Here is a 26,929-nt window from a genome sequence, read left to right as displayed (position 1 = left end):
CTACACCACCATCTCCTTCTCCTTCATTGTTCCTCGCTCCAAGTGGGTCAGCCACCGTGCACCGCACACGCATGTGACCCCAGCGCCTCGCCATCCAGGATTCCAGACACGTTTCCCATTCTTCCCGAAACAACTGCCGGGTTAATGAACACACAGCACGGCACATAACGTCCCACCAAGCATTATGGATATCCAACACAGCTGCTGGAAGGCTTTCATGCAGAGCGGGTTAATGTTAATCATTTCCCACAGTGTCATTAAAGGGGCAGATGGAGGCACACCAAGGACTCACCTCATTGGACTGGCGCTAAATGAAGCGGGAGGCTGAGAGGTGGCTGATTGGCTACCTGTGATGTCCATTTCAGCAAAAATATTGATGTTCTTACCTGTAAATTTAGCATAATGAAACACAAGTATACCAATGGTGGAGCAGCTAAACAACTGATGAGCATCTTACCACCAAAACAGCCTGCAGTCATGGATTTCTTTGACTTTAAGACTGAAGGCTAAAGCTTAGGTAGAATTTTCTCAGCTTCAAAGAAGAATACAAGAGCTGAAGCATTAAGAATGAATACAAACATTGTGCTGATGTAGATATGTGTAGCTACCACAGCTATAATCAGACATTAGCATACCCGCTAAGCCCAAGAATTAGCAGATAAAAGGTACACAACATTATTAAACATGGGGACAGATGACATTGAATATAACACTGGTCAGGAAAATAGACTGTATAAATATGGACATAGACTCAATGACATCACTCATTGGTTTCTGAATAGGCATGAAGCTGAATGATGAAGGTTGCCATATTGGCAATACTGACTCTACTTAACTTTGGGTGAGTAAAACAAAAAGGCAGAGAGGTGAAGCTGACACTTTAAGTCTAACATGCATGTCTGTAAGTTAAATCAGCCCATGCCTTATTATGCACAACTCTTAGTCTTAAAATCATCAAAATGGGTTAGTAATTAAAACATTAACCCCTGTACAATGTAGGTAAATAAATACAAGCTATGGCTACCACTTTCTTTTCCCCCCTAGGCTTTTTTTAATGTAAAAATTACATTTTAACATGGGAGTTAATGAGACTTGCAGGACTTTGGAAGCTTGCCTCAAGTGGACACTCAAGGAACTGCAGTTTTATGCACTTTGGCAATGGTAATTTCATAAACACCAGAGGTTGCTGCTTAGTTCATCTGTAAAGGTTATACACAGAGATGTATAAAATCCCATTTTTGCCACTTTTTGCCCATTTCTATCACTTTATTTTGTCACTTTTCTCAAAATTTTGCTTTTTTTTAAATCTATCTTTGCCACTTTCTGTCAATTTGTACCACTTTTCCCCCCATTTTGCGTCATTCTGCCCATTTCTGCCACTTTACGCCCATTTTCCCACTTTGCCACTCTCTTATAGTACTATTATCAAATTTTTGCTGGTTTGTTTTTCTTTTTTGCCACCTGCAACCATTTTTTCTGTCAATTTATACCATTTTTTTTTTTACCACTTTTTGCTGCTTTCTGCCTATTTCTACCATTTTGGCCATTTGTTCCACTACTTTTGGCATTTTTTTTCCTATTGTTTGCCACTTATTGTACAGGTCTTGCCACTCTTATTGAGTACTTCTATCCAATTTTGCTGTTTTCCATCTATTTTTGCCACTTTTTATCTAGTTATTACAATTTTTTTTACCCATTTTTGCTGCTATATGCCCATTTTTTTTAAAGACTTAGTTTGGGCCTTTTCATGCCTTTATTGGATAGAAGAGGACAGCGGATAGAACCAGAAACAGGGAAGACAGTGGGGAGAAACATGGGGTAAAGGGCCACAGGCTGGATTCCAACTGCGTACATGGGTAGTGCCTTAAACCACTCGACCATCTGTTTTCCGTTTAAGTTGTCAAAGTTTTCTCTGCTTTATTTCTGCCATCCTGAGGTTTGTGTGCATTATGGCCTTGCTATGAAGTCTGACATTACTTTGCTAACTGTTAAGTTCAGTTTGCCCATCCACATTGTCATCATCATCAATAAAAAGGTAATACTGTTTTAAGAAAACCATTTATAGTTTTTTAAAAGGCTATATTTTACTATGACATAATAATAAGACTTCATCTTCTGTTGCTTTGGTAAGAGTGGTTATTCTTCAGGTTAAAAAATAGAATATCGTTATGGCTTAACTTTACTATGCATCATGATTTTGCTGACCTCCAGTCTGGTTGGGCCCCAGAAACCTCCCCCCTTTATCCCCCCTTATGTGCGGCCTTGTCAGTAGATATAAATTAGTTCTGAGGTTGCTGCTAATATTCTATGAAGGCTAATGTTAGCAGTTCTCTTCTGCTTTGAATTGTTTCCAATGGTTTCAGCAAAGAGGAAGGGCTGGCATGCTATATGTGGTAAAAATGTTTTAGGGAAGGGATGCAAAAGCCCCATGATCTTTACCTTTGACCTATGACCTCTATAATCCAAACAGTTCATCTTGAGTCAGAGTGAACATTTCTGCAAAATTTGATGTTGTTGAAATAGATGGATGGACAGTACCAAAACATAATACCACCAGCCTCAGCCAGTGCAGAGGCATGAAAGCAGTTTAATATGGTGCTTAGTTTCTGATTACACCGTGGTTAGCACAGCACAGGTCATTAAAAGTCATTGCATTAATAGTCACACTCATCAGTAAAACTGTGAGTTACTGACTTCAAATGGATGTCTAAAAATGTTAAAATCAGGACGTACTATAGATAACTTATCCCAAACTTCCATAGATAAACCTGCCAACCTTGCACTTTTGAAAAACCTATCTGAAAGCATAAAAGGCAGTGCGACAACAGCACAACCAGGAGAAATGTGGCTTAGTAAACATGGTCTTGCAGGGGACAAAGCTATCAACCAAGGATGAAAATTGTCTCATACAAAATTGAAAAAGGAGAAAGAAGCAGCAGCTTTGGTATAAAATACTTTAATAAATAATAGGGTTGTTCTAAGAACAAACAAAAAAATTCCACTAACAAACCAAGACTTTTACCAAATTTTGTACAAAATAATTACAATGTTCTGCACATTCAGCCCCTCCTGTGGGACTTACAACATAAAATGTACTGACAGAAGATGAATTTGGGTTTATGCATCAGTATTTCTAACAAGAACATGAAAATGAAAACACAATATTCATCCACAAATAGTGAAAACATCTGACTTTGTATCCTCACTACAACTGTGGAGGTAATGCTGAACTTTTCTCTCTTCCTGTGTGTTCTTAGTGCAGAAACAGACTCGTAACAAACACTGGACAACAAGCACAACAACATCAACAACTTGTTCCCTTCATTAGACCAGGATAGAAACACAAGGAGAGGTGAGGGAAAATAAGGATGCAGGGTGATCTTCTGCAGGTAGAGTCCCATTCAAACTACACATATTTAATCTTTCATAAAAGGGGGGAATCAGTGTCTTTCAAAGGGTGCTTCAGTGGGCGACGGCCATCATGAAAAGGTTTTCATACTCAATAAACACCCTGCTTGCCCTGCGCGGCATCTCCACTGTCAACAGACTGTAAAAGTGTAGATTTATAACTGAAGTACGATGAGCTTAGGAGGGACAGGCAGCAGTGCTTTAAAGTTGTTTGGACCCTGTGACCCAAAAGTGTGGATTAACAAAAAGTCATCAAAAGGTTTAAGACCTGATACGCCAACGCAGCACAGGGATATGTTTGTTTGTGCCATTTGGAGTCCCTAATTAAGAGCAACTAACGAATAAAGCTCTGGAAAAGACAGCAGTATTTATCAGACATTTAAATTCAGAGACACCACGACTGTCAGAGGAGGCAAAAATGAATGAATCTCTTATGTATCTTAATATTTAACTGACTGTTTTCAGTTTTTAAAGTACAAAAGTAAAAGTAAAAAGCAAATCAGGGTGTGATATTAGACATAACTTCAAAATTTTCATCAAATAATGGGACAAAAAGTGCAGAAATACAAACAAAATCATTTGGTTTTCTTTGATCACCATCCTGTTGCATATTCCAAAGTGAACTGTAAAGATCACTGGTACATATTACAAAATAAAAAAAGTGATTTGTCATTTATTCAGACAGGGAAAAACAAATGTAGCTTTCTTTTAACCTCTTCTGGCTGCTGTAGTGTCACCAAATGTCACCTGTCTGCACTGAAAGTCTTCTGTGTTTATTGGGGATGCCATGAAGGTCTTTTGTCATTAAAATGAATACATTACAACCAGTTGCATGGCAAAATACAGAACCAAATATGGAAAAAAATGGGAAAGACCAACAGAAATTGAAAAGAATTGCCAAGGGACTGAACAAAAACAGTTTTTGAAAACTACTGCGCTTGAATCAATACCATTTGGATTATTTTGAAGGGATGACTAGCATAACTTCAGGCCTGTGCTTGTTAATGGGTTTTTTTTAATGCTGACAGCGCCCATGATTCAGTTTCAGAGTGCTTCTAATTGTTGCTATGTTAGGAAAGCTGTCTCCAGCTTCCTTCGGTAGTGACCAGAAAGTCTGTTTTAAATAGCTATCCTTGATTTTCTCCTTTATTTAAGGAATTACAACCATGAAAATATAAAAACAAAGAAAAGGAACCATGTACTGGCATTAGTAATATCTCTACACATGTACAAGATGAGTCAGTTACCATTGACGAAGGCTATGGTTAAGTCCCATCCCCCCTCTTTTTTTAAAGATTTATTTTGGGGATTTTGTGCCTTTATTAATAGAGATATGACAGCAGATAGAGCTGGGAGAAGGGATGAGAGAGTGGAAAGTATATGGGGTGCAACCTGACCACTTTTCCACCAGCTCCCCATATGTCATGCCCCTTTTCTGGTTATGATGGTAGATGAAGCAAGTGACATTGACATTGCAGCAGTTTTCCAAAAGTTAAACTGATAGCGCTGTCAGCACAGTGACAAAAAGGTGACACCAAGAACTGTTTTGAGGTGCACTTAAAACAGTTAAAAAAGCTTAACTGCACAGATTTTTTATGAAATTTGGCATTGCCAGCATAAAAAACTGTATATTGACACAGGCCCTTAAATATGTATGTATAGAGGGGTGCTTTTTATGTAATCTGAACGGTGGGAAACTCAAACTCAGAACTGGTGTTAATAAAAGCGTGTCCTAACTACACATGATGCTAACGAATGTCAGCAACAACATCAGCTTGATTACATTGATTTTTATTGTAGGATCCTGACAACCTGTGAGGGATGCTGGGTAATGCAGCCTAATGTGGCGCCACATCTTTCTGCTGTCACCCCACTCCTATTGTCCCCAGTTCTTTGCTGGGCATGAAAAAGGAACAAGGAAAGGGGGCGATGACAAGGAACCAGGAGTGTCCAAAAAGGAAGATTATCTTGATTTTATCTCACTTTCCTCACTTAACAGAGCTTGTTAGCTTGTTTTAAAAAGTGGAGATAGTGGTGCATTGATAATATCCATACCGACTTTAGCCCACACACAGGCAAAACTATGAGACTCAGAGCCGACAAAGGCTCATCAAGTCACAGCCCCATACATCCACTTCTCCACACTTAAAATAAAAGCACTAGGCTGTAGTTTTAAAAGAGGAAACTGAAATTTACAGGGCAGACGATGAAATATTTAGCAGACTTAGCTCGCATGCTGTAAGGACAGTGAAAAATAACAACATTGTAGAGAAGCCTTCCTTTGCAAGTGGGATGACCCATGTAGATGTCTTTTAAAAGACATATCAACTCAAAGATGACAGAAATTTGAACATTTTTTTTGAGAGGTTAACGTTGTAGGTCAAAAGTCCTACTCTTTAACTCTGTCGACCTACAATCAAGTGAAGACTGCTCTTATTAACTCTATTTGGGTTTTGAACAAATAATCCTAACACATAAAGACAATCATGATCTGTTTTTAAACCGATGCTCATGATTCAGTGAAACCTCAGAAACAGTCTGTATAAAACCTGTCAGTGTCAAACAGACACAAATAAACGGAATGACATCATTAAAAAACAACAAGCACAAAAACAGTCTTATTCTTTAGAATAACTATGATACAAAGCATCACTTAAGTTACTAAAATTCAAATATAAACAGCCATTTTTTCATATTTACATATTTACATCGCAAAGAAAATAACTTTTAGTGGGGTGTGAAGAGTTGTTACTAGGACATCTTTCCCTTTATACGTGTTTTAGTTCTGCATAAACTCTTTCGGAGGAGAAAAAAGGAGAAAATAAGGGCTGAAGGCACTTTTCTACTAAAGAAAATACTGAAAATCATCATGAAGTTATCTGAAAAGGATTTAGAGAACACAAGATGGAAAAGATGTTTGTGAATGTAAACAAAAGATGCTCATGCCAGGTATCAAAGAGTGGACTCTCTGTGCCAACTTTGAAGGACTTTAACATGTATAAAATCTTTTTTTTTGTTATTTTTTTTATAAAAAGACAAATTATGAAGACAGTGTAGAAAAAGGCCCGCAGGTTTGGGCTAAGGCAGACAGGAACTGAATGCACCAAACAGTAGAAACAATGTTAACAGCTGCCAGCCAATGACGGTCACTTAGATCTCCAAGGTCCAGAGAAAAAAAGGTTAGTGTTCGCTCAGTTGAAAAGTTAAAAACCAAATAAATCAGCTTGTAAACAGAAAAAAAACAAAGTGAAACTGTAACCAGAAATCCAGAAGCTGCGGTGCTCATTGTTGTTGTTTTTTTGTTCTTTTTTTAAAGTGTTTTGGTTAAAGAAGCCTCCATGTCGCAGATGAAAAAGTTAAATAAAGTGTGACAAATAAAAATAGAAAACTAAAGCATCTGTAATCTTCACTTTTGGTGCTTTTAAGATTTCAAAGTCAGTGACGTTGAAGACATTGCAGTTTGTTTTCCGCCTCTTGTGCTCATACATATTGGTCTTTAACGTCCTCGCTGAGCTTGGCGGCGTTCAGGTTTTTACACCGGTTGTCTTTGGGGCTGTACGTCCGGTGGGGCGCCTTGACCGGCCCGCTGCGCGACGTGCAGATGACCCCTCCCTTCCCCATCATTCCTCTGTCCTGCCCCGCCCCAGCTATGGAGCACTTCTGCGGCGGGCACTTCTCCCCCATGCCCATCACCCTCTCCTCGTCTTCCTCCTGCTCACCCTCCTGCTCCCCTTCCTCCTCACCCTCAGCCCCATCGCACGTCCTGTCCGAAGGGCCCATCAGTTTCTTGCATTCGTACTGAATGTCTTTGTCGCGGTTGTCCTTGAGGGCGTTGCTCCGCAGCGGCTCTAGCTGGTTGTTGACCGTGGTGTCCTCGGATCGGGTCGCTCTTTCGCGCTCTTTCTTTCTCTTGCGGGTCCACCAGACGCAGACGACGATGCAGAAGATCCAGAGGACGCTGAAGACCACGCACAGCACCGGGACCAGGTAACCTGAGGGTAGTCATAGGAAAGGTCAAGCCAGGCGCACACTACAAGATTTATTGAAATCTTAACAGATGTTCAAACAGCACAGCTCACAACCAGAATCAATCTGAATCAACCAGAATCCTTTGCGCTGAAAAACTGGAAATCTTGCAAAATCTTTTGGACTACTTTATACTTGAATTCAGAAAAAGAAAAAATATATTTGGAGGAAATTATAAGGATGGTGTGCACATGGGTCATTCATTACAAATAGGAGGTCAGCCAAAATTTATTAGCTGCAATTTCTTGGCTGCCATCTAGAGGTTAGATCCTCTGTCCTAGCCTGAGATAAGCCCACCGTGGCCATTGGCCTGGATCCCTGCCGCCACGTTTGGGCCCAGGCCTTGTCAGGCCCATGGGGAATCTGTGACATCCTGTCAGACATAGCAGCACAACACACCGTCCTGAATTTTTTTAGCTTTTGTCAGTTTTTCTAATAATAACTTCAGAACAACTTCTCTCAGTACAGACAGACTGCACAGTTTACAGCTAAAGACACACTGCCCAGCTCTGCAGTCACATGACTTTAAATGAAGTATTTCAATGAAAAACTAAACTCTAAGCAGTTTATTTATTAACATTTCTATACCAGTTTTTTTTTTAATATAAGTTTTTGACATATTAAGGGAGAAAAGCTGTTGAAAAGTGGCACTGCCAGTCTGCTCCACTCTGCAAACACACAGTGAAATAGTGCAGTGGGGAAAAGTCAGTGAGGAAAATACAGAGCGTGATTATGCACAGCTGGAGGAAAAAGAAGCACCTTTTCCAATTGATCATTTTTACTTATGCACCTTAATTTACCAGTGAAGAGAAAGCAGAGCAGTGCAGACAGCAGCTGTCTATAAACAGACTGAGTCTCTCCAAAAACCTCTCTGATTATTTTACAGTGATGTCTGTGCGTCTGCTCCTCATCCTCACTGACGCCTGTATTATAAACAATAAAGCCTTCTTATAGGTCATGTCTGTAGTATATGTCTCCGCTCATTAGGGTCTCATCTTAATAGATTTCTACTAGGGTTGGCAAATTATTAGCAAATTAAATTAAATTGCAATACGGCCTGCTGCAATTTTCAAACTGCAGAAAATGCAACTTTTCTTTAACTTGAAATGTGTCAAAATACCAGTTTAATACATTTTTGCAGCAGCACATCCAAGTCATTTTTAGAATAATTTACATAAATGCTGCTTTTCTTGTTTATGTTTGTTTTTCTTTATCAAAATACGAATGACATAAAATTCTGATTTGCTTCAATATAGAAATTGATATCAAATTTAAAATATGAGCAAAAATGAATTTTTTTTCAATCATTTTGACCTGTTTTATTCCATCTTATATTGTGAAGGTTATAATATAGAAGGATTTATTGCTTGTATTCATTGAAAAATATGTAAGGAGTAAAACTAATTGTATATAAAATGGCAACCACAACATGGGGGGGGGGGGGTCGCAATTAAATCATTTTTGCAAATCGCTCAGCCCTAATTTCTACCATTAAACCAACCCAGAATTGTTCTTTAAACTTTTTTATAACAGCCAAAAGATTTAGAAATGTCAGGTTTAAATCAGACACATGCCCATGAACATGGGTAATGGGCCAGGAGAAAACATGCATAGGCTCAGGGAAGGTCAGCCTGGAAGTTTTGGGCTTGATCTAAGCTCTACTTCCTCCTTCAGTCAGCTCAGTCATCACTGGCTAATGTTTTGATTGATGTGACTTTCCAAAGAGTGCATGCTCAGCTGCACTGGGGACTTAACCCACATAAAAAGATCATTATTATCACACTTAATAATTAATAGATACTGTATTTTCATTTGAAAAATACACCATATGTGCACACTGATCACAATTCTGTTGGCTACAGTAACAAAATTATGGCGCACAGAGCTTGAACTAAAAGCATTAATAAACAATTCTAAAAACAGTAATAACTGACTGGAACTAAATATTGCAATTAAGTTCACACATTAAGGTGCTTTAGAGAGTCCAGTGTGCTTGTGTGGTGAGATTGTCAAGTTTAATTCTATCTAAGTCCAAAGGTCTCAAAGTTTGAGGAAAGATACTGCTGCAGAACCTTGCTGTTCTGCACTTCAGGCTGCGGTTCCTCCTGCTAGAGGATAGGTTTTATCCATTTTATCTTTTCTCCAATAAACAAATGATAGTGGACAATACTGACCAACAGGCGGCGACTCTACTTGTGTCTCCACTTTGACCTCAACCACAGCTAGCATGACGGTGCTATTGTGGCGTTTGGACAGGGCGCCGATGATGGTGCTGGCTGCTTTCTGGATCTGACCACGATCGCTGTCCTTTGAACGCCCGTCCTGCTCAAAAGACTGAACAGATGGAGACAGAGAGGGAGAGAGAGGGAGATGAAGAGTTAGCTTTTTTTCATTACAGCAGCAAAAAACAGTTAAAAACTGAGCATCAATGTATTAAATTTCAAGACTCGTTAAAGCTGATTTGTTTAAAAAGGGTGAACCCTGTAAAAGCAAACAGATAATCCAGATTTAACCAGTACAGTAAAGAAAAGAGTCCTCATTTGCCAAATGGTCAGAGTCATGCTCGAGGCTATCCAGCACAACAAAGAGAGGGAGAAAAAAACACATTCATGTGTCAGAATAAAGAGATTCTCATCCTAACATCTGGCAGGCTGCAGACCCTCCTGCTGAGACCACAGAGGGTGGAGTTAATTGCCTAATAAGGTGCTGAGGGTGAGAGCCGGGAGGTGTGGGGCAGAGGGGGATTAGCTGTGTGCTGTGCAGTTCAATTAGGACAAACAATAGAGAACAGGCCAGCTGTGCTCCCCGCTCGGCCTGGGACAAACACTCCTCTTTTCTTCTGCTGGAGAAATCAGCAGCTCATTCACACACCTCTGAACCCGCCCACAAGGTGACTGACAGACCGCATCAAAGCTAAATGGGGCTAAGTGTCTAAACTACAAACATATAGTGCTCAAACTTATCCTCCTCTTACAGGTGGCAGCACCTCCAGGCAGACTCAGAGATCCTGCAGTTCTCAGGACTGTATAATACTGTCTATTTGGGACAGCAGCAATGGTACATGAATGTATTGACCAATTAAAGATTTGGAGCACAATAATACTTACAAAACATCTAACAAGCAAAAAAAAAATCAAAGTAGAATATGGTTTCTTCTTAGCTTGTTAACTTAGGATCCCTTTGTAGTTGGCACCAGAATTACAGGTCAGTTAAATTATTTGTTAACATTTTTTTTAAATTCAGGTTCAAAATCCAGAACAAGATGCTTGCCATGAAGACAAACCCTCTTCATTTTCTTGAACTCTCTGAAACACACTGAACCACTTGTTTCCCTCTCAGGTTGGAGTCCTTGCAGCAGAGCGGCCCGCTGATCAGCTCCAGGGTTTACAAACACACCCAGAACCTTTCAAAGAGAATAAACCAACCCGACATGGCGGCTGAAAAGCGGCTGCACGCAGCAATCCTTGTTGACATTTTAAAGATTTTACCCACACTAGTAAATACATGCTGACATTCTGCGGCACCACTACTCAAGAACAAGTGGGAGTTAGCGTTTTTTTTTTTTTTTTATGATGGTGTTGTCGTGAGATTGGGGTGGATGTCAGGTTCGCCACTCCTCTTCCTGTATCACAGGCCCGCAAACATCAGAGGAGCATGAAGTAATCCCCCTCCATTAAGAGCTTAGAGCCCCGAAGTGACTGATTTCCCCCGAGTCTGGGTGGCCAAGATGGAGAAAGAAGGGAGAAAGGAGAGAAAGAGAGACAGAAAGTAAAAAAAGAAAACATGAGAGGAAAAGTTTAAAGGGCAATAGGAAGAAGAAGATGTTGGAGGAAGAAGAAGGAGGGATAACAGACAAAGATCAGCAAGGTGCTTCAACAGAGGAGTTAAATCTTCTCCAGATGTTACAATCTTTAACCACTTCTCTCTCTTCTTTTTCTCTCTCTTCGTTTCTTTTTTAAACTCAAAGAAAACAGGAAATAAGTGACCTGATTGTATTGGTCTAGACAGATTGTAAACAGCGACAAACTGAGTGTGGTTTACTGAAGGCGGAGAAGGAACGAGGGAAAGTGAGGAGAAGAGGAGGCAGCAGGACTGATATCCACAGGTGTTTGCTTCTGTTTTGCCACTTCACCTGCCAAAATTCTTTTACTCTCTTTTAAACTAAATATGTGAGAGATATTTATTTTCAAACGTCATTAGCTTGTCACAGGGGGCAAGAGCCGATCCAAACTGTCACTGGGCAAGAGGCAGGATATACAGTACTTCAAATGCTTTTAAAATAGGATGACCGGCGGTATACATTTTTAAATCATACCTTCAACAGGTTTTACCAATGTATATGGTATTACCGCCAGGTGTCCAAAAAAAAAAAAAAAAAAAAAAAAAAGCACATGCAAGCAGAGTGTGCGCCTCTGCAGATGCATCCTTTAATGCTTTATCAAAATGTGTCACCTAAAAAACAAAAACATTTCTAGGGTGATGTTTACAGGAGCGCTGGACATGATTTACAGGTGAGCATTGTTCTCATAGAAGTAAACAGTCAGGACTGCACAGACGTGCGCTCTGTTCCTCTCTTCCCTCCCCTCCCAGAGCTAATATGCGAAGTAATAGCCATCTATTATCATGTAGGATCTGGGAATGTTTAATAATGTTCAGTGTGCTTTCAACAGATAAAGACTGGCCTTAAAGGTCACTTATATTACCCTTTTTAAGACAACTTCATATTTGTCTCAGAGGTCCCCAAAACATGCCTGTTTAGTTTGTTGCTGAAAAAAAAACCTCCAGTATTAGATTTTTGCATGTTTAAAAAACCCCTCTGTTTCAGCCCTGCTCAGAACGAGCTGTTTTTGTGTCTGTGGCTTTAAATATTACTGAGCTTTCTGACTCCGCCCCTCTCGGGAAATGGATGTGGCTTAATAGATGTGGCTCTCCTGATCCTCCTCTAGAGGGTGGAACTTTCTTCCAAGCAGGGAGGGCCAACTGAACCTGGGGGCGGGGCTAACTCCCCACATGACATCATGATGGGAAAATCTGTCACTTTGGATAAAAGTGTAAGAATGTCACCTTTCAGAGACCTGCCTGCAGCCTGCAGGTGAGCAGCCTGTTGATTAATCTCAGTACATCAGTGATGCAGAGTGATTAGGGGCAAACAGGCCCATAAACTGAGGCCAGTGAAACTGTTTAGTATGTATGACAAGGTATAAGTGTGGCATATTTACCATTGCAACCTCTACAGCGTCGCTGTTGGTGTAGGACAGGTCACAGAGGATGAGCAGCCCTCGCTCCTCGGCCAGCGTCTGAGTCACAGGGAGGTACCTCAGCTCAGAGCAGATGTTCTCCACGGTGGTGCCCTGTGACACAAACACAGATAGGTTTAACAGATTGGTATCTGCACTGCTGGAGAGGAACAATCAGCTCCTAATTCCTCCTGTGTCTGTTTCAGATTCAGACAATCAGAAAGCTTTGCCCAGCAGGAGAGAGCATGGCTCAGATCAGTATCTCGTCAGAGCAATAGACCCACCTCCATTCATAAAACCTGAATCAGACGTGCTGCAGGGGGCAAGGTAAGGTTTCATTAGACAGTAGTAAACAAGGGAAAAACATCTGGAACACCAGGAGGGTGGAAATTCAAGCTTCATTTAAGGCTTTATGGGCCTGTCACACTAACTGGAAGTTTATGTGTGTTTTTATCACTGTATAGCTATTTAGTTCTTTAGAGTCTGAGCTTCTGTTGTCTTTTTAATCTCTGTTCTTACTTGTTTTAATCAAGAACTTCACTCATTTTTAGTACTTGTGTTTACTCATCTATGCCGGTGTTCTTAATCTTTATATTGCTGTTAATTCTCCTGCTTTCATTTATGCAATGTTATATATATAGAATATCCTTTTTGAATAATCTTGTCCACAAAGATGGATATTGGCTCAGGGATTCCAAAATAAAAGCCTTGCTGGTGTTTTTTAATGATCTTTCATCCTGATTTCAGACGTTTTCTCACATCTTCAGTCACGTCAGTGTTATCAGGGCTGATAAAATGTCTGTCTGGAAACATTTACATCAGTTTCACACCCTCTGTAATAAAAATCTTGCTTTGATATGTGATATCAAAACCACAAAGGAGCATGCCTCGACTGCCAAACTTTAAATATAGTTATAATTGTTAAAGCAGAGTGTGCCACCCATCGTTTCTCTACAGCTGGGGTCATTTTTTCCTCTTTAAAATAAATATCCATTTTATAAGTAAAGGAAAAGAAGGGATTATGACAAAAAATAGTGATGTGGTTTGAAACCAGATGTACAGCTTGGCTAATTAAGAAGCTCAAATTCAAAAGCCTGAACCTTACTTGAGAAGGAATGACGTTTAAAGTCTCATACAACCTGATGAGCATAAATTAAGTCACTCACCTGCGGCACTTTGTCCTTCTTGAAGATGAGCGTGATGCGAGCACAGTTGTTGTCAAGGTAACCGCTGTTGGGCTCACACTGGGTGTGCAGGGGTGTAGGAGGGTCCGGCGTTGAGCACACACCCCACTGGTGGCAGGGCGGTGAGAAGCAAGTGAGGAACTGGTGCTCCACGCACTCGTGACCTCCAGGGCAGGGTGGAGGGCTTGCGTCTGCAGGAAGAGGCAAAGCTTTGGGGAGGAGGCAGGGCCGACGACCACAACGCACCTGGATAAACACAACATCGTTTAATACAACAATACAACTTCTTTGTTGACCATCATACTGGACGTGGGTAAAATTGCTGTCCCAATCTGACCTTGGAGCAGCGAACGTATCCGTTGACACACTGGCAGGCGTTACAGTCCTCCTCCCACCTACTGCCGTGAGGAAACTGCAACCCTGCATGACGGCATGACTTTCCAAGACCGATAACTGGAGAGGATAAAAGAGGGCAAAACAAAGTGTTTAAGTGGTCAGTCTTTCCATTTAAAGAGCCGTAATAACCATCAAATGACCTAACTGTTTATTATAGATGTTTATTGGGGACTTTAAGTCATTTTTATGTGCTTACATTAAGACCCTGACCACACCATAAAGTTAATTTTCTACTAATTTAAGGTGCTGAAAACATCCTTAAATAGACTGTTTAACATCTGTTTATGTTGAATTTAAGATGGAAATATGATCTCATTATTTATGACTTGCAGAAGTGAAAAATAGTGACCTGAAGGCAAAATCAAGCAATGATTTACAGAAAAGACAAGCGCTTTACAAGAGCTCTAAATGCTATGATGCAGGCTCATATTTCTCTTTCCTAAAATAATGCAAAACTGGCACCAAATCAAACGGATTCAAACAGCAAAATAATTGTGTCTTATTGTACTCACACTCTTGACAGCGAGCTCCAGCGTATCCTGGAGGGCAGACGCAGCGGTAGCCGTTGATCTCGTCCATGCAGGTTGAACCCTCAGCGCACGGAGATGACTGACACTCATCTATGTCTGTAAAAGAACAGCAAGTTATAAAGTATAAAACCCACAATTATGTTAAAAAATGTTGGTTTATGGGACAATTGTAGAGTTTCGAAATATCTTGATACACCTTTAGAGATGCACTTGTACTCTATATACCTCCATTGTGTAAAGCATAGCTGAAACCAGTGTCTAAACCAGTTTTACTCAACCCTGCTCAACCAAAGAGCCAAATTGTTGAAGAATGCCTTCACGAGAGCCATAATCTAAATGGTGAAACGTGGCAAAAATGGGTTAAATTTACAATAAAATAAGTGAAAGGTGGCAAAATTTGACAAAATGCAGCAAAAAAGTGGCAAAAAATGGGTGACAAAGGGGAAAGTAGGCATACAATGGACAAAACAGGGTGAAAAGTGGCAAAAATGGGTGCAAAGTCACAAAAAACTGAGTTCCAGGTGGTAAAAAATGCGGCAAAAAATAAGTGTAAAGGGACTTAAATGGGAAAAAAAGGATGGGAAAATGGGGGAAAAGTGGCATTTAAAGACAAATGGCATCTTAAATGAAAGGTGGCAAAAATTAAGTTGGACCATTAAGTTTGACCATTAAAACCTACTGTATAAGTGTGGGAAACAAACTGATTACTGTGACTAATAATTGATCATTTCTCAGGTCAAAGTTTCTATTTTTAAGACATACAAGAGCAACAAATCATCACTTATGAGCCATGCATTGAATATCATTGGTCTAGAAAAACAATTAGCTGATTGTCAATGTTTTTTCATGATTCTCTGAGTCTGTTTTTAACATCAGTTTGAGATTAGATGTATTTAAATTACTGCAGAGCATGCAGACTGTAGTCTTCTGTTCACAGATTGATGCCTGCGCATCTGCTCCCCATCCTTACAGCTACGTTTATCCTTTACATTTAAAGGTCGTGCCTGTAATAGATACTGTTGTGTTGGGGTGATTAAGATCTCATCTGAACAGATTTTCACCATTAAAACAAGACACACAGACTTTACTATAACAGCAAACTTATTAAGAAACTGCAGGTTTTAATCAGGTCTGAGTAGGATGGGCTCAAAAACACATGCACAGGCCAGGGTAGGGCTGGGCTGGATTGTTTTTCTGACTTGATCAGAGTTCTAATCTACATCAAATGATGCAAAAACAAAGCTGAAAACTGCGACTTCTTCTTCCCTGTAATAACCCGACTCTTCATCAGCAGTTCGATAAACAGGCCTGTCAGCTTTAAATTGATTAAACACAACAGACATGCATCTAATACTGACACCTGTTTATCTATGTCTGCAAACAACAGATGGTCAACCAACATAACAACACATCACACTTGTTCGGCTTCCTATTTCATATTTTAAAAGAGCTTTAGAGCCATTTGAACGAAAGAAATCTGATTTTTATCCCTATGTAAACATTTCACACCGGTCTTACTTGCATTCTTTGTTTCTCCTCCGAGTGTTTCTCTTCCTTAAGCCTGACTTAAGCTGAGAAAAAATGGAGCTTTGAGAGATTTGAGCGTTATATTCAAAAATCTTCAATGAGTGACGGAACTCAGAGAATCGATCTCTGCACAATGGGGTTTTGGAGCAGTTTGGTTTGAAACGCTTCAATTGGATAACACTTTAGCTCTGAAAAGGCCTTTCTGAGGAGATTTCTCCCAGAAGACCGCGGGAGAGCCCGCTGACCCGTCTGACGAACCTCCGCTCTGACCTGAGCTCGGCGTCGAGGCTAGAGGTTAAGACCGTCTTCCTAAAAGGCTTCCTAATCTGTCGCTCTGAAACAATCGGCTCACGCTCCCCCGCAGTGGCCTTTCACCTCTGAGCCCCCCGCCCACCTGACCCCTCCACACGCCTCCCCTCCGGTTCCCAGGGACTCACTGATGCGGCAGTCCGGTCCGGCGAATCCTGGGGCGCACTCGCAGCGAAACCAGTTCACGCCATCGACACAGAGGCCGCCGTTGTAGCTGCAGAGAGAGAAAGAAAATTCCGGTTGAAGAGGCTGAAATAAGAACTCCTTTAAAGTTTCTTCAGATTACTTTCCTGAGGGGAAAACACTCGTGTCTCTATGCAGGTGGGTCTGTACAAGACTATAATTCAGCGTAACTGTGGAAGCACTAGAGGTGAACTGTATCAGCTATGAGAAATGTGACAACCAGGGAAAACTTGAAACCTCCATCCTTCATAATATATCACAAAATGTCACAATCTAAAGTAAACACTATGATAGACAGGATATGATGTACAAGCCAAAGGCCAAATAGAAAAAGTCATTCACAATCATTATAGCACCGCCCTGGGATGATTCATTCAATTCATTTTTTTTTCTGTTTTTTATTTGTGCAAAAACATTACAAGAAAGTAATGACACAAATTAGTGAACAAGAGACACAAAACATCAAAACAAGACAATGACATGCTACAGTAGTACATGGGTGAGGTAGAATGTAGTGTTCAGAGACATTTGATGAGGAGTTTTTTGTGTGGGTGTGTGTTTTAACTTCAGGCTTTTTGAGAATGTGTTCAGTGTGAGTGTGAATGGCTGTGTCTAATATTTATTCCCTTTTCATTATTTTTGTGAATCTTAGTAGCAAATGATATTCAGGAATGGGCTAAATGCTAACATCAGCAGTGTTCTGATAATGGTTAACTGGTTTTTCATTAAGGTTTTAGCTTGATTTATGGCCTGATATCTCTCCAGAGTTTTGCTAATCCTCCTAGTTTTATACATACGTATATGTGGCCTTAAAACAGGGGTTGTCAACTACATTTGTACAAGGGCCAGCTTTTTTCTTACAGGGCACTTTGAGGGCCAAACTCTCAAATAAACTCCAATAATATAATAAAAAAAAATCTTAGTTAAAAGATTTGTATTTTCTTTCAAATGTATGCCTTTTTTAGCTTGTAACAATGAAGTCAGTCGCTTAACTGCTGCAAGCCACAAGGGGGTGATTGAGCTATCTTAGCTGAATATTTCTGTGTCGTGTTGTCCATCACTGGGTCGTAAAATTAAAAAACCTCTTTGTAGTAACTATAGGAGGCTCTCATCTTTTTCTTTCAACAGAACCAAAAGTAAGCATGATTTTCAATCCCAGCAACAAATTAGAACTCACAACAGACATCATACATGGCTACAAAAGCATCTGTGTGACCAAATCAACCACCTGAGGTCAGTTAGTGGTCTCAGTTTCTTTCCTCCAGGCTACAAACAAACTCTTGAGACTTTTTTTTTTCCCGCAGCAGACTTTCCAGAGTCTCTGAGTGTCAGCGGGCTGAGGCTGATCCCAGATCAATGTCCAGACTTCATATGTAAATCCCCACTGACCACATACTGAGCCGTCACCCCCCCCAAACAGCTCTACTTCTCACAGCTACCCCCAGGTTGGGCACAGTGAATAGAGAGAGAGGCGTCTCTTCACACTCTTCTGCCCCCCCTCCTCCTAAAAGCAAAACCAGCGCTAATCCACCTGTCAGTCATTACAGAGGAGGGTGAGGAGGACTGGGGGGGGGGGGCTTTTGTCCAGGGTGGCTTCTGTGATCTAGAGAAGCTGTCAGGAGTTTCTTCATTTGTTCCAACTTCATTTTTTTTCTATAAAATGTCAAAAAGGGTATAAAACCTCCAAATGATGCTTTAAATGTCCTGTTCTATCCGACCAACAGTCCAAAATACATGAAATGTACAAATTGAGAAAAGCTGCAAATCCTATCATCTGAGAAGCAAATATGAGAGAATTTAAGCATTAAATTCATGCAAAGATCAACAACTATTAAAACCCACATAGAGAAAAGGGTTGCAAGCACACAGAAATGTGCTGATTTAAGATTCAAACTCACACATATTGTCTCAAATTCAGACTACTCGGTGAAGAACAACATACCAGCCTACTCATGTACAAGCTGAAGTACACACCTGCACTTACACTTCCACACCCACAGTCTTTTGAGGGAAAATCCGAAGCATAAAATCAGATTTGCAGGATGAGAGCAAAGTGTGGGAGTTGATGGGAAACCCTGTAGCTGCACCAACGCTCAAAATCGAAACAAAGCAACTCAAGTAGTTGGAGTTTATCCAGAGTGACTCAGAAAATATGCTAATGTAAACTGAGCTAATGTTTCTAGATCAATACGAGGGACGGTGAGGATCAGAGCTGCCGCCCAGGCACAGATTGAAAGGCATTAGTATTGAAGGCTGTTCAGCTGAAAGATCATGTAAGGTCATGTTTAACTTTAACCATTACATAACAGAACAAATGGTCTAAAAATGCAGGAAAAATCATTAATCTGTGGAGTTTCCGTTCTGAAAGCTTTCTCATCCAATTGATCAATAAAAATGGTCTAAATGCAGGACTCCTGCAGGAATAATTCACAATTAACACAGTTAAATCACTGCATTGCTGCAGATATTTTTTTGTATTCAAGGAAAAGAAACCTGTCTTACCAGGGATGTGGATTGCAGTCGTCAACATCTGCAAAAGAGAGAAAAAAGACCAAATTATTAACAGTAGTGTTAGCCCCAAACCAAAACCTGAAGAACATACAAATCCTTTTCTCCTTTTCTCCATGTCTGAGAAGTAGCATTTAGAAGTACAGAATGATTAGGGACTGCATTAAAGAGAAGGTTCCAAAAGGAAAGTTGTAATTTTACAAAAATAAAGATGTAAATACCGGGGGTGGGGGGTGGGGGGGTGGGGGTGCACAATCCATTGATGTAGATTTATACATTGATTAGTTGATCAATTATCCAATCAGATCAGTAGAAAGTCTGAAGAGATCCACTCCAGTGACTGTTTGGACATGATTCCTACATAAACTACCCCATGTCAGGCTTTCCACCATTTTGCTGTCTAAGCCTGCAACCTTTTATTAACCAAACTTATACAGGTAGAAATAGATCTTCTCTCTTCTTTCTACCCAAGGCTGCAGGAGTATGAGTGGTGTCTGAAATAGGCTCTGCAGCCAAACAGAGAGGGAAAAGTCTGCTGTTGCACAGCTCCTTTGTTGTACTGATATTAGTCTAACGTTGAATTTATTATACAGCAGCTCTCTTTTTTATCTTCTCCCCTCTACCTCTCGAGTTCTGAGGCTGACTTGTGCCTGTTAAGCCACACAAATATGTAAAGTATGATGGGCTGAAATTAAGCAGATACAACCATTCAAGTCCAGCATGTGTAAATAGATTATTTTGACAAAGGAAAAAAAGATGTAAAAAGACCTGATTATTTTTCTGAAACAGCTTAAAAAGATTCATAGGAATGCTTTAGATTGATCAGAAATTAAAATAAGAGAGAAAAATAAATGTTTGTGGAATGTTATAACACAAATGCCCTTAGTTAAAATAAGAAACCTTTCAGCAAATAAACTGCCAAACTGTCTTTCTTTCTCTATCTGTGCAGAACTCATCCATATTATTGTCCTGAATCAAAAACAAATATTGGCAGATTTTGTGATATTAAAAACAATATTGAATCCTAGTCAAAAGAACTGATACTGTATCGTAATGAAACTGGTCATTTATACCCCTAAAATTTACAAGATCCAGCTGTGATTTTTAAATATTAAAGTTGTATGAGAATAAAGTTGTAGTTTAGTCTATGGATAAAAGTGTTTATATCACAGGATGCTAACGAGGTGAAGCTGAGGCAGGCCTGGCTGGTTATCAGGGCAGATATTTAGCATTTGGTCAATTATTTTTATCTGGATTTTGTTTAACTAACTGCTGACCAAATGAATTAAGTAAAAAGTGCACTGTTTTGGCTCCGCTGTGAGGTGTGTCTTCCTCTCTGTTTTCCCTCTCCACAGTCTCACCTCATTTCCCATCCACAACACTACCTGACTGACTAGACAAGGCATGTGTCACATAGCTAATCAACCCTGCAGTTATAAAAACATCACGTTTTCCTATATCCATTCTTGCCAAAAGATCATGGGAAAAATCTCTAACAGTGACATACTCTGTGCACAGGTGGGCCCCTCCCAGCCATCCTTGCAGATGCAGGTGAAGGCGTCTCCTCCTCCGACACACGTCCCGCTGTTCTCACAAGGGCTCAGGTCACATGTGCTGTTCATGGCTAATAAAAGGAAAAGAAGGATCCCTTTTATGGATCTGTTCTTGCTGTGATCACAGCAGGAGCTCTTAGGCCTGTGGTCGCGGCCTGACAGGTCATAAAAATGTAATATCACATTGTTGTTTTATCACACTGCCATTACAGAGCCGTAAAAGAGTAATCAGAGCAGCTGACCTGTGTTGCAGGTGCTGCCACCCCAGCCTGAGGGGCAGATACACAGGAAAGAGTCCCCGTGGTCGTAACACGTCCCTCCATTACTGCAGGTAGTGGAGTCGCACTGGCTCTCACCTGCACAGAGGAAGCATGGGAAAAAAGAATTCAGACTTCTGACGCTGTGCCAGTGTTTTGCAGCGATTACTTCAGCTGCAGATTGGGAGTTCAGAGAAGCCGTCAGAAGTTGAAACAAGCCAGCACAGCAACTGGTGAGGGCATCATGCTTCAATAAGATTAAGAAGCTCAGCTTGTTAAAGAATATAAGACTTGACATGTTGGAGAACATGGAAACTGAAGTCAAAGACGCCATTCATGAGATTTATAAGCTATACTTGAATCTTTGCCCTCTTGATTATATGTTAAAGTTGTACCTGGAAACCTTTGATGAATCCTCTTTAAAACTACACACTATTTTCATTGATTTTACATGATAAGGTACTAAAATGACCATTTTAACTTTAAGTCCAAAGATTTAAGTCCTTCAGAAATCTAACACATTAAGAGATTTGTGCTTACGTGAGTGGCAGGTCTTTCCTTTCCAGTTGTCAACACAGTTGCAGGAGAAGTCGTTGAATCGATCGATGCATTGGCCTCCGTTCTGGCAGGGGTTTCTGCTACACTCATTCACATCTGGAACAAAGTCAAACAATTAGTCAGTGCTTACACTTTGGCAACTGATTCATTATTGACTGCAATCCTGGTAAAACATGAACAGGTAAATTCTTGATGATTCCACGAGGCACAAAATACCAAGAAAGTGTATCATCATTGCCCTGGAGTTATCACCTTGCTGAATTCACAGGATTCATTTAGATCTGGGAGACTTGCCACAATGCTTTCATGGCGAGGCTTTTCACAAGTGCTAGCTGTAAGCCAAACAGCAGATGAGTTACTTAACCCAACTGCCCACTTTTCTCCTACTGTTAACTTAATATAGCATGAATAACAAATTATGACTCTGTTTTTCCTGTACATTTCACCTTGCTTGTTCCTCCAGACGCCCCTGCCTGGCTACTTTTACCCACTGGCTCACTACTCCTTTAGTCTTTTGAAAGCCCTGCATAGTGTTTGTTTTCTTGATGGGAGGGAAGGGAGCATATTAAGCACACGAAGCTATCATTTTATCTGTTACTCAAACTATGTGTACAACAGGAGTAAACAAACCGGGCGTCATTTTCAGATGCATGGTTATACGGGTGCTTCTATGGGTTTGTTGCCCCAAACAACAAGAATGTGACGGTGAAGAGAAAACAAACAATGCTCAGGCCAGATACAACTCTCCAATGTTGTGAACTCCTGCAAAGGCAGCAACACAAAGCTAGAAGCTAGAGACACCCAGAGCCAGAAAGCTTTGTGTTCCTCATCCACTGCAATTTCCCTATTTCTATCACATACTTTAATCTTCAACATTAATGCCACTAAAGGTAGGCCAACTTACACATGACAATAACTGGAAGGTGCACACCAAACCAGGAAGGCCTCATCTATCATGTTCAGTATACCAGCCATTGTGTATTGTGGTGGCTCCACACAGACAGAGCTGTATAGCTGAGTAGGTCACTTCACTCATGGTGCAAAGTATTTATTGCATTCTGGGAAAACTTTGAAATCTAAATTTGAGTAGAATTGCACTACCTGACCTCCAACGGACATCCTGGATCACATGATTGCAAACACCCTGTACCATCTATTGTATTTGGAGGTTGCTCCGCACAGGCAGGACTGTCTAACCCAGCGGGTAATTTCACTCATGGTGCAAAAGTGTCTAATGCCCAAATGCATTCTGAGAAAACTATGCAAATTAAGCGATACTTGTCAAATAATTTAAAGACAATTACAAAAAACTTAGGATGATTGAGTACTGTTAACTTAAAACTAAAAATGTGTTTATTTTTTAACTGTTGTGTCCTAAAGTGTCAAAGGATCATTTGAGTCAATATGCAAATTTCAACTGGAAAGATAGGTGAATTTTTATTGGTTTCTCATTCTTAAAAGGTAAATAAGTCAAAGTATCGTCTGCAAACATGCACAATCAACAGTTTATGAGGGTTGCAAACCAGTTTAAAAGAACCAGTCAGCTGCTTCAGTTGCCACATTTCGTGCTTGCTTTTACCTTAAAAACAAGTCTCTCATTGTTTTGTCTACTGTGAGATTTTCAGACTGATGATCATTCCTCTGTTGCCGGAGGCTTTTCATAGACTCTCTCAAGACTAAACCTGACTCACATGCTATATGACTTTGCTCTGACTTAACACTTCTATACCTTTGCTGTTGCTCATCTTTCCCCCAAATGACAGTATTCTCAGTTACACAAAGACTAAGTGGAACAAATACTCACCAACATCGCATAGACTTCCCTCCCAGCCGTCTGGGCAGAAACACTGGAAGGAGTTGATACCATCAATGCATGTGCCTCCGTTCTTACAGGGGGATGACGCACAGTCATTTATATCTGCAGGCCGAGAGGAGAGCAATACAAATTGTTAGCTATTAACTCCTTTATTTTAACACCATCGTCTTTGTTAAAGAAGTATGAACTTTAAATTCTACATGATTATCTGGTCAAAATGTGAAAGGCATGTGGGTGCTCCAAACCAAACCACAGTTTAAATGGATGTGAGTGAATCTGTCAGTACAATCAACGAGCTTTCTGAGAGAATTTTCCTGCTCTTGTCTTCCCCAGGATTTCCTTTTTGCTTTTTTCCCCTTCTGCCTAGACTAAACTAAGTGAGTGTTGATTAGTGCAACTGGAGTCTGCATTACGGTAAGAATCATGTGCTTCCCACTGAGGGTAACTGTTGATAAATATAGTCTGTGTGTTGTGCGTAGAGCTAATAACAACTCACTCTCGTGGCAGTAGGTGCCAGTGAATCCCGGCTCACAGGAGCAGCTGAAGTTCCCGGCAGGAAGGCTGATGCAACGTCCATGGGGGCCGCACACATTCGAGGAGATGTGCCACACCCGCTTTTGGGTATCGTTGGTTGCCACAGCAACAGTGCAACTGTCGATCACTATCATTGCAAAAACAGACAGCTATCAGCAGGGTTTAAAGTACATTTTATTTTCAGATAAAAACTAAATGTATATAGAAAGAAGAAGCTCAAACACAGTCCAAGAGTTGTTTTACCTTGACACCTGTTGGTCTTGCAGTGGTCTTTGAGCTCTGAGCAGGTTTTGCCCTCGTAATCATCCGGGCAGCTACAGTAGAAATCTCCCATCATGCTGTGGCATTGAGCCTTATTGTGGCAAGGGTTCGGGCTGCATGGATCATTCTGCACCTACATGTGGAAAGCAGGGATTTAGAGAGGTTGTTCTAGCCAATATTGAACCATATCTGATGTGAATATTAATAGCAGCATCCAACCATCCTTACCTCACAGGTGGTACCAGTGAAACCCTGCAGGCATTCACACATAAAGCCGTCCAGCAGGGCGTGGCAGCGACCGCCATTCCGGCATGGGCTGCTCGCACAGCGGTTTCTCTGAATTTCACAGTGGCGGCCAACATAGCCTGCTTGGCAAACACACTGGTATCCTCTGGCTACCTCCTGGAAAAGAAAAAAAAAAAGGGATCGTATTGAAGGTACTGATTTAAGTGTCTTAAGTTTTCCATTGATCATTTTTCTTTAGTCAAAAGGAAAGTTTCTGTAGATCTTAAGGAAACACTCACATATTAAAAGCTCAGAATTGGGGTATCTTTAGAGTCTTTTATATAAAGGATTTTTTTTCTATCAATGCATCAGCTCTTGGTATAAAAGTGACATAGGGCGCCTTATGCCATCAAGGTTAGTGCATTTAACAATGTCATACAACACCAGTTCCAAAAAAGTCAGGGCGCTGTGTAAAATCAGTATGCAATAATTTGCAAATCTCATAAACCCATATTTTATCAATAGAACATAAACAACATATCAGATGTTGACACGGGCCATGTTTACTATTAGGTATCATCCCTTCTTCTTTTAATGATAGTCTGTAAGTGTCTGGGATGTGAGGAGACCAGTTGTTGGTGTTTTGGGAGGAGGTATGTTGTCGCATTCTTGTCTAATGTAGGATTCTAGCTCAACAGTTTTGGGTCTTCCTTGCTGGATTTTTTGTTTTATGATAAGGTGAATGGTTTTCTGTTGGTAAAAGGTCTGGACTTCTAGTAGGCCAGACTCTTCTACTGTGAAGCCATGCTGTTGTGATGGATGAAGTATGTGGTTTAGTACTGTCTTGCTAAAATACGCAAGTCCTTCCCCAAAAGAGACACCGGGATGGGAGCATATGATGCTCTAAAATCTCTATTTACTTTTCAGCATTGATAGTGCCGTTTCAGATATGTAAACTGCCCACGCCATAGGTACTAATGCAACCCCATACCATCAGAGATGTAGGCTTTTGAGCTGTGTCCTGATAACAAGCCAGATGGCCCCTTCGCCTCTTTAGTCCACAGGACATGGCGTCCATGGTTTCCAAAAAGCATTTTGATTCATCCAAAGAACAGTTTTCCATTTTGCCTCAGTCCATTTTAAATGAGTTTTGGACCAAAGAAGACTGCAACGTTTCTCTGTATTTCTCTATTTTGTATGATACAGCTTTAACTTGCATTTGTGAACGGCATAGGCAACTTTGTTGACTGACGATAATTTCTGGAAGTACTCCTGAGCCCATGCACGTACAAAACATCATAATAAATCAGAGCAACAATTTCAGTGTCAGGTGTTCTATTTATGGTGTTTTTAAAACAGATTTAGGTTTTATGAAGCACATAAGTCCATAAATTCTTGCTGTCAGTATTTCAGATTAATTCGTCACTATTCACTGATACTAGGAATGAAAAAACAAAGCAGTATGTATTCACAATATTTCACAACCCTAACACCCTTAAGCTTGTTCTTTTATGTCCTGACAGGTTCTTTGATGATCACCAATAAATCTATTCTATCTCTATTAATGTGTCATGTTAAAAAACGAACTCAATAAAGACCTCAGTGTTTTTCCAAGCTATAGGAATCCAAACCACTATCACTCTTTCATCTCACCTTGCAGGTCCCGCCGTTCTGACACTGACCATGGCAGCTGTTCATATCTGAGAAGACAAAATAAGAATGATCAGATTTGTGCTTGAGGAATGAGGGGCTGGAACATGCATCGGTGTGGGGTCATGCAGCAGCTACAGGAAGTGGTGGGAACGACCGAAGCGAAGAGACTCATGTTAGGTGAAATGCAAATTCAGACGTGCAGTTAAAACATGCAATGACACCAAATGACTGAGGTCAAAAGTTCCCCTGCAATATATTCTCAGTTGAGTTGAAGTAAGGTTAAGTCTTCCAGCTTTGAAGAGTTAAGGAAGGGTGTGAAAACATCTAACAGCCATCATAGTGTCAGGAGAAAGGAGAAGGAATAGAGAACTAAAGCTTGATCCTCTTAGATAGCCAGCCTCTGTTCCACCAGTGTTGACTGTAAGTCAACTTCCCCACTGTAGTTTCTAACATCTTTGTTGCTAAAAGGGAACAAATAAATTGGAAATAGGCAACTGTGCAAGTTTAATAAGTTTATACTGAGTCAAGGTGTTGTAGTATACTAGAGTAACGGATATTTCTGCTGCAGTCCTGAGCAGATAAATACAACTGCAGGGCTTATTTAAGCTGTTGTTACAAAATAAGTACTTTCTGTTTGTTTTCTCAAGAACTTGACATATTGATGCATTTTCTTTAGATAACAACATGGTTTTTCTCATGAAAACACATCAACTTTACAAGATCCTGAGAAAACAACTGAAATGTATTAATTTTGACTGAAAAAC

General features: G+C 40.4%; 1 protein-coding gene across 2 annotated transcripts in view; it reads right to left on the bottom strand.

Annotated features, from left to right (window-relative positions):
- Nucleotides 1-2,960: 2,960 nt before the first annotated feature.
- The window catches only part of LOC121526062 (protein jagged-2-like), a 92,425-nt gene continuing 68,456 nt past the window's right edge, over nt 2,961-26,929 (bottom strand). For both annotated transcript variants that reach the window (XM_041812358.1, XM_041812359.1), the window contains 16 exons: nt 26,166-26,212; nt 24,516-24,689; nt 24,270-24,420; nt 23,989-24,153; nt 23,481-23,594; nt 21,659-21,772; nt 21,104-21,217; nt 20,816-20,932; nt 19,303-19,330; nt 16,746-16,831; nt 14,764-14,877; nt 14,193-14,308; nt 13,838-14,101; nt 12,654-12,785; nt 9,609-9,768; nt 2,961-7,400 (listed from right to left, as the gene is read on the bottom strand). In XM_041812358.1, coding sequence (XP_041668292.1) covers nt 6,889-7,400; nt 9,609-9,768; nt 12,654-12,785; nt 13,838-14,101; nt 14,193-14,308; nt 14,764-14,877; nt 16,746-16,831; nt 19,303-19,330; nt 20,816-20,932; nt 21,104-21,217; nt 21,659-21,772; nt 23,481-23,594; nt 23,989-24,153; nt 24,270-24,420; nt 24,516-24,689; nt 26,166-26,212 — 2,408 coding nt within the window. In that variant the 3' untranslated portion in view covers nt 2,961-6,888. The remainder of the gene's footprint in view (nt 7,401-9,608; nt 9,769-12,653; nt 12,786-13,837; nt 14,102-14,192; nt 14,309-14,763; nt 14,878-16,745; nt 16,832-19,302; nt 19,331-20,815; nt 20,933-21,103; nt 21,218-21,658; nt 21,773-23,480; nt 23,595-23,988; nt 24,154-24,269; nt 24,421-24,515; nt 24,690-26,165; nt 26,213-26,929) is intronic.

The sequence above is a fragment of the Cheilinus undulatus genome, linkage group 18 (assembly GCF_018320785.1).
Source record: "Cheilinus undulatus linkage group 18, ASM1832078v1, whole genome shotgun sequence".
Lineage (NCBI taxonomy): Eukaryota > Metazoa > Chordata > Actinopteri > Labriformes > Labridae > Cheilinus > Cheilinus undulatus.
This window is presented reverse-complemented; position numbering and strand designations above follow the sequence as displayed.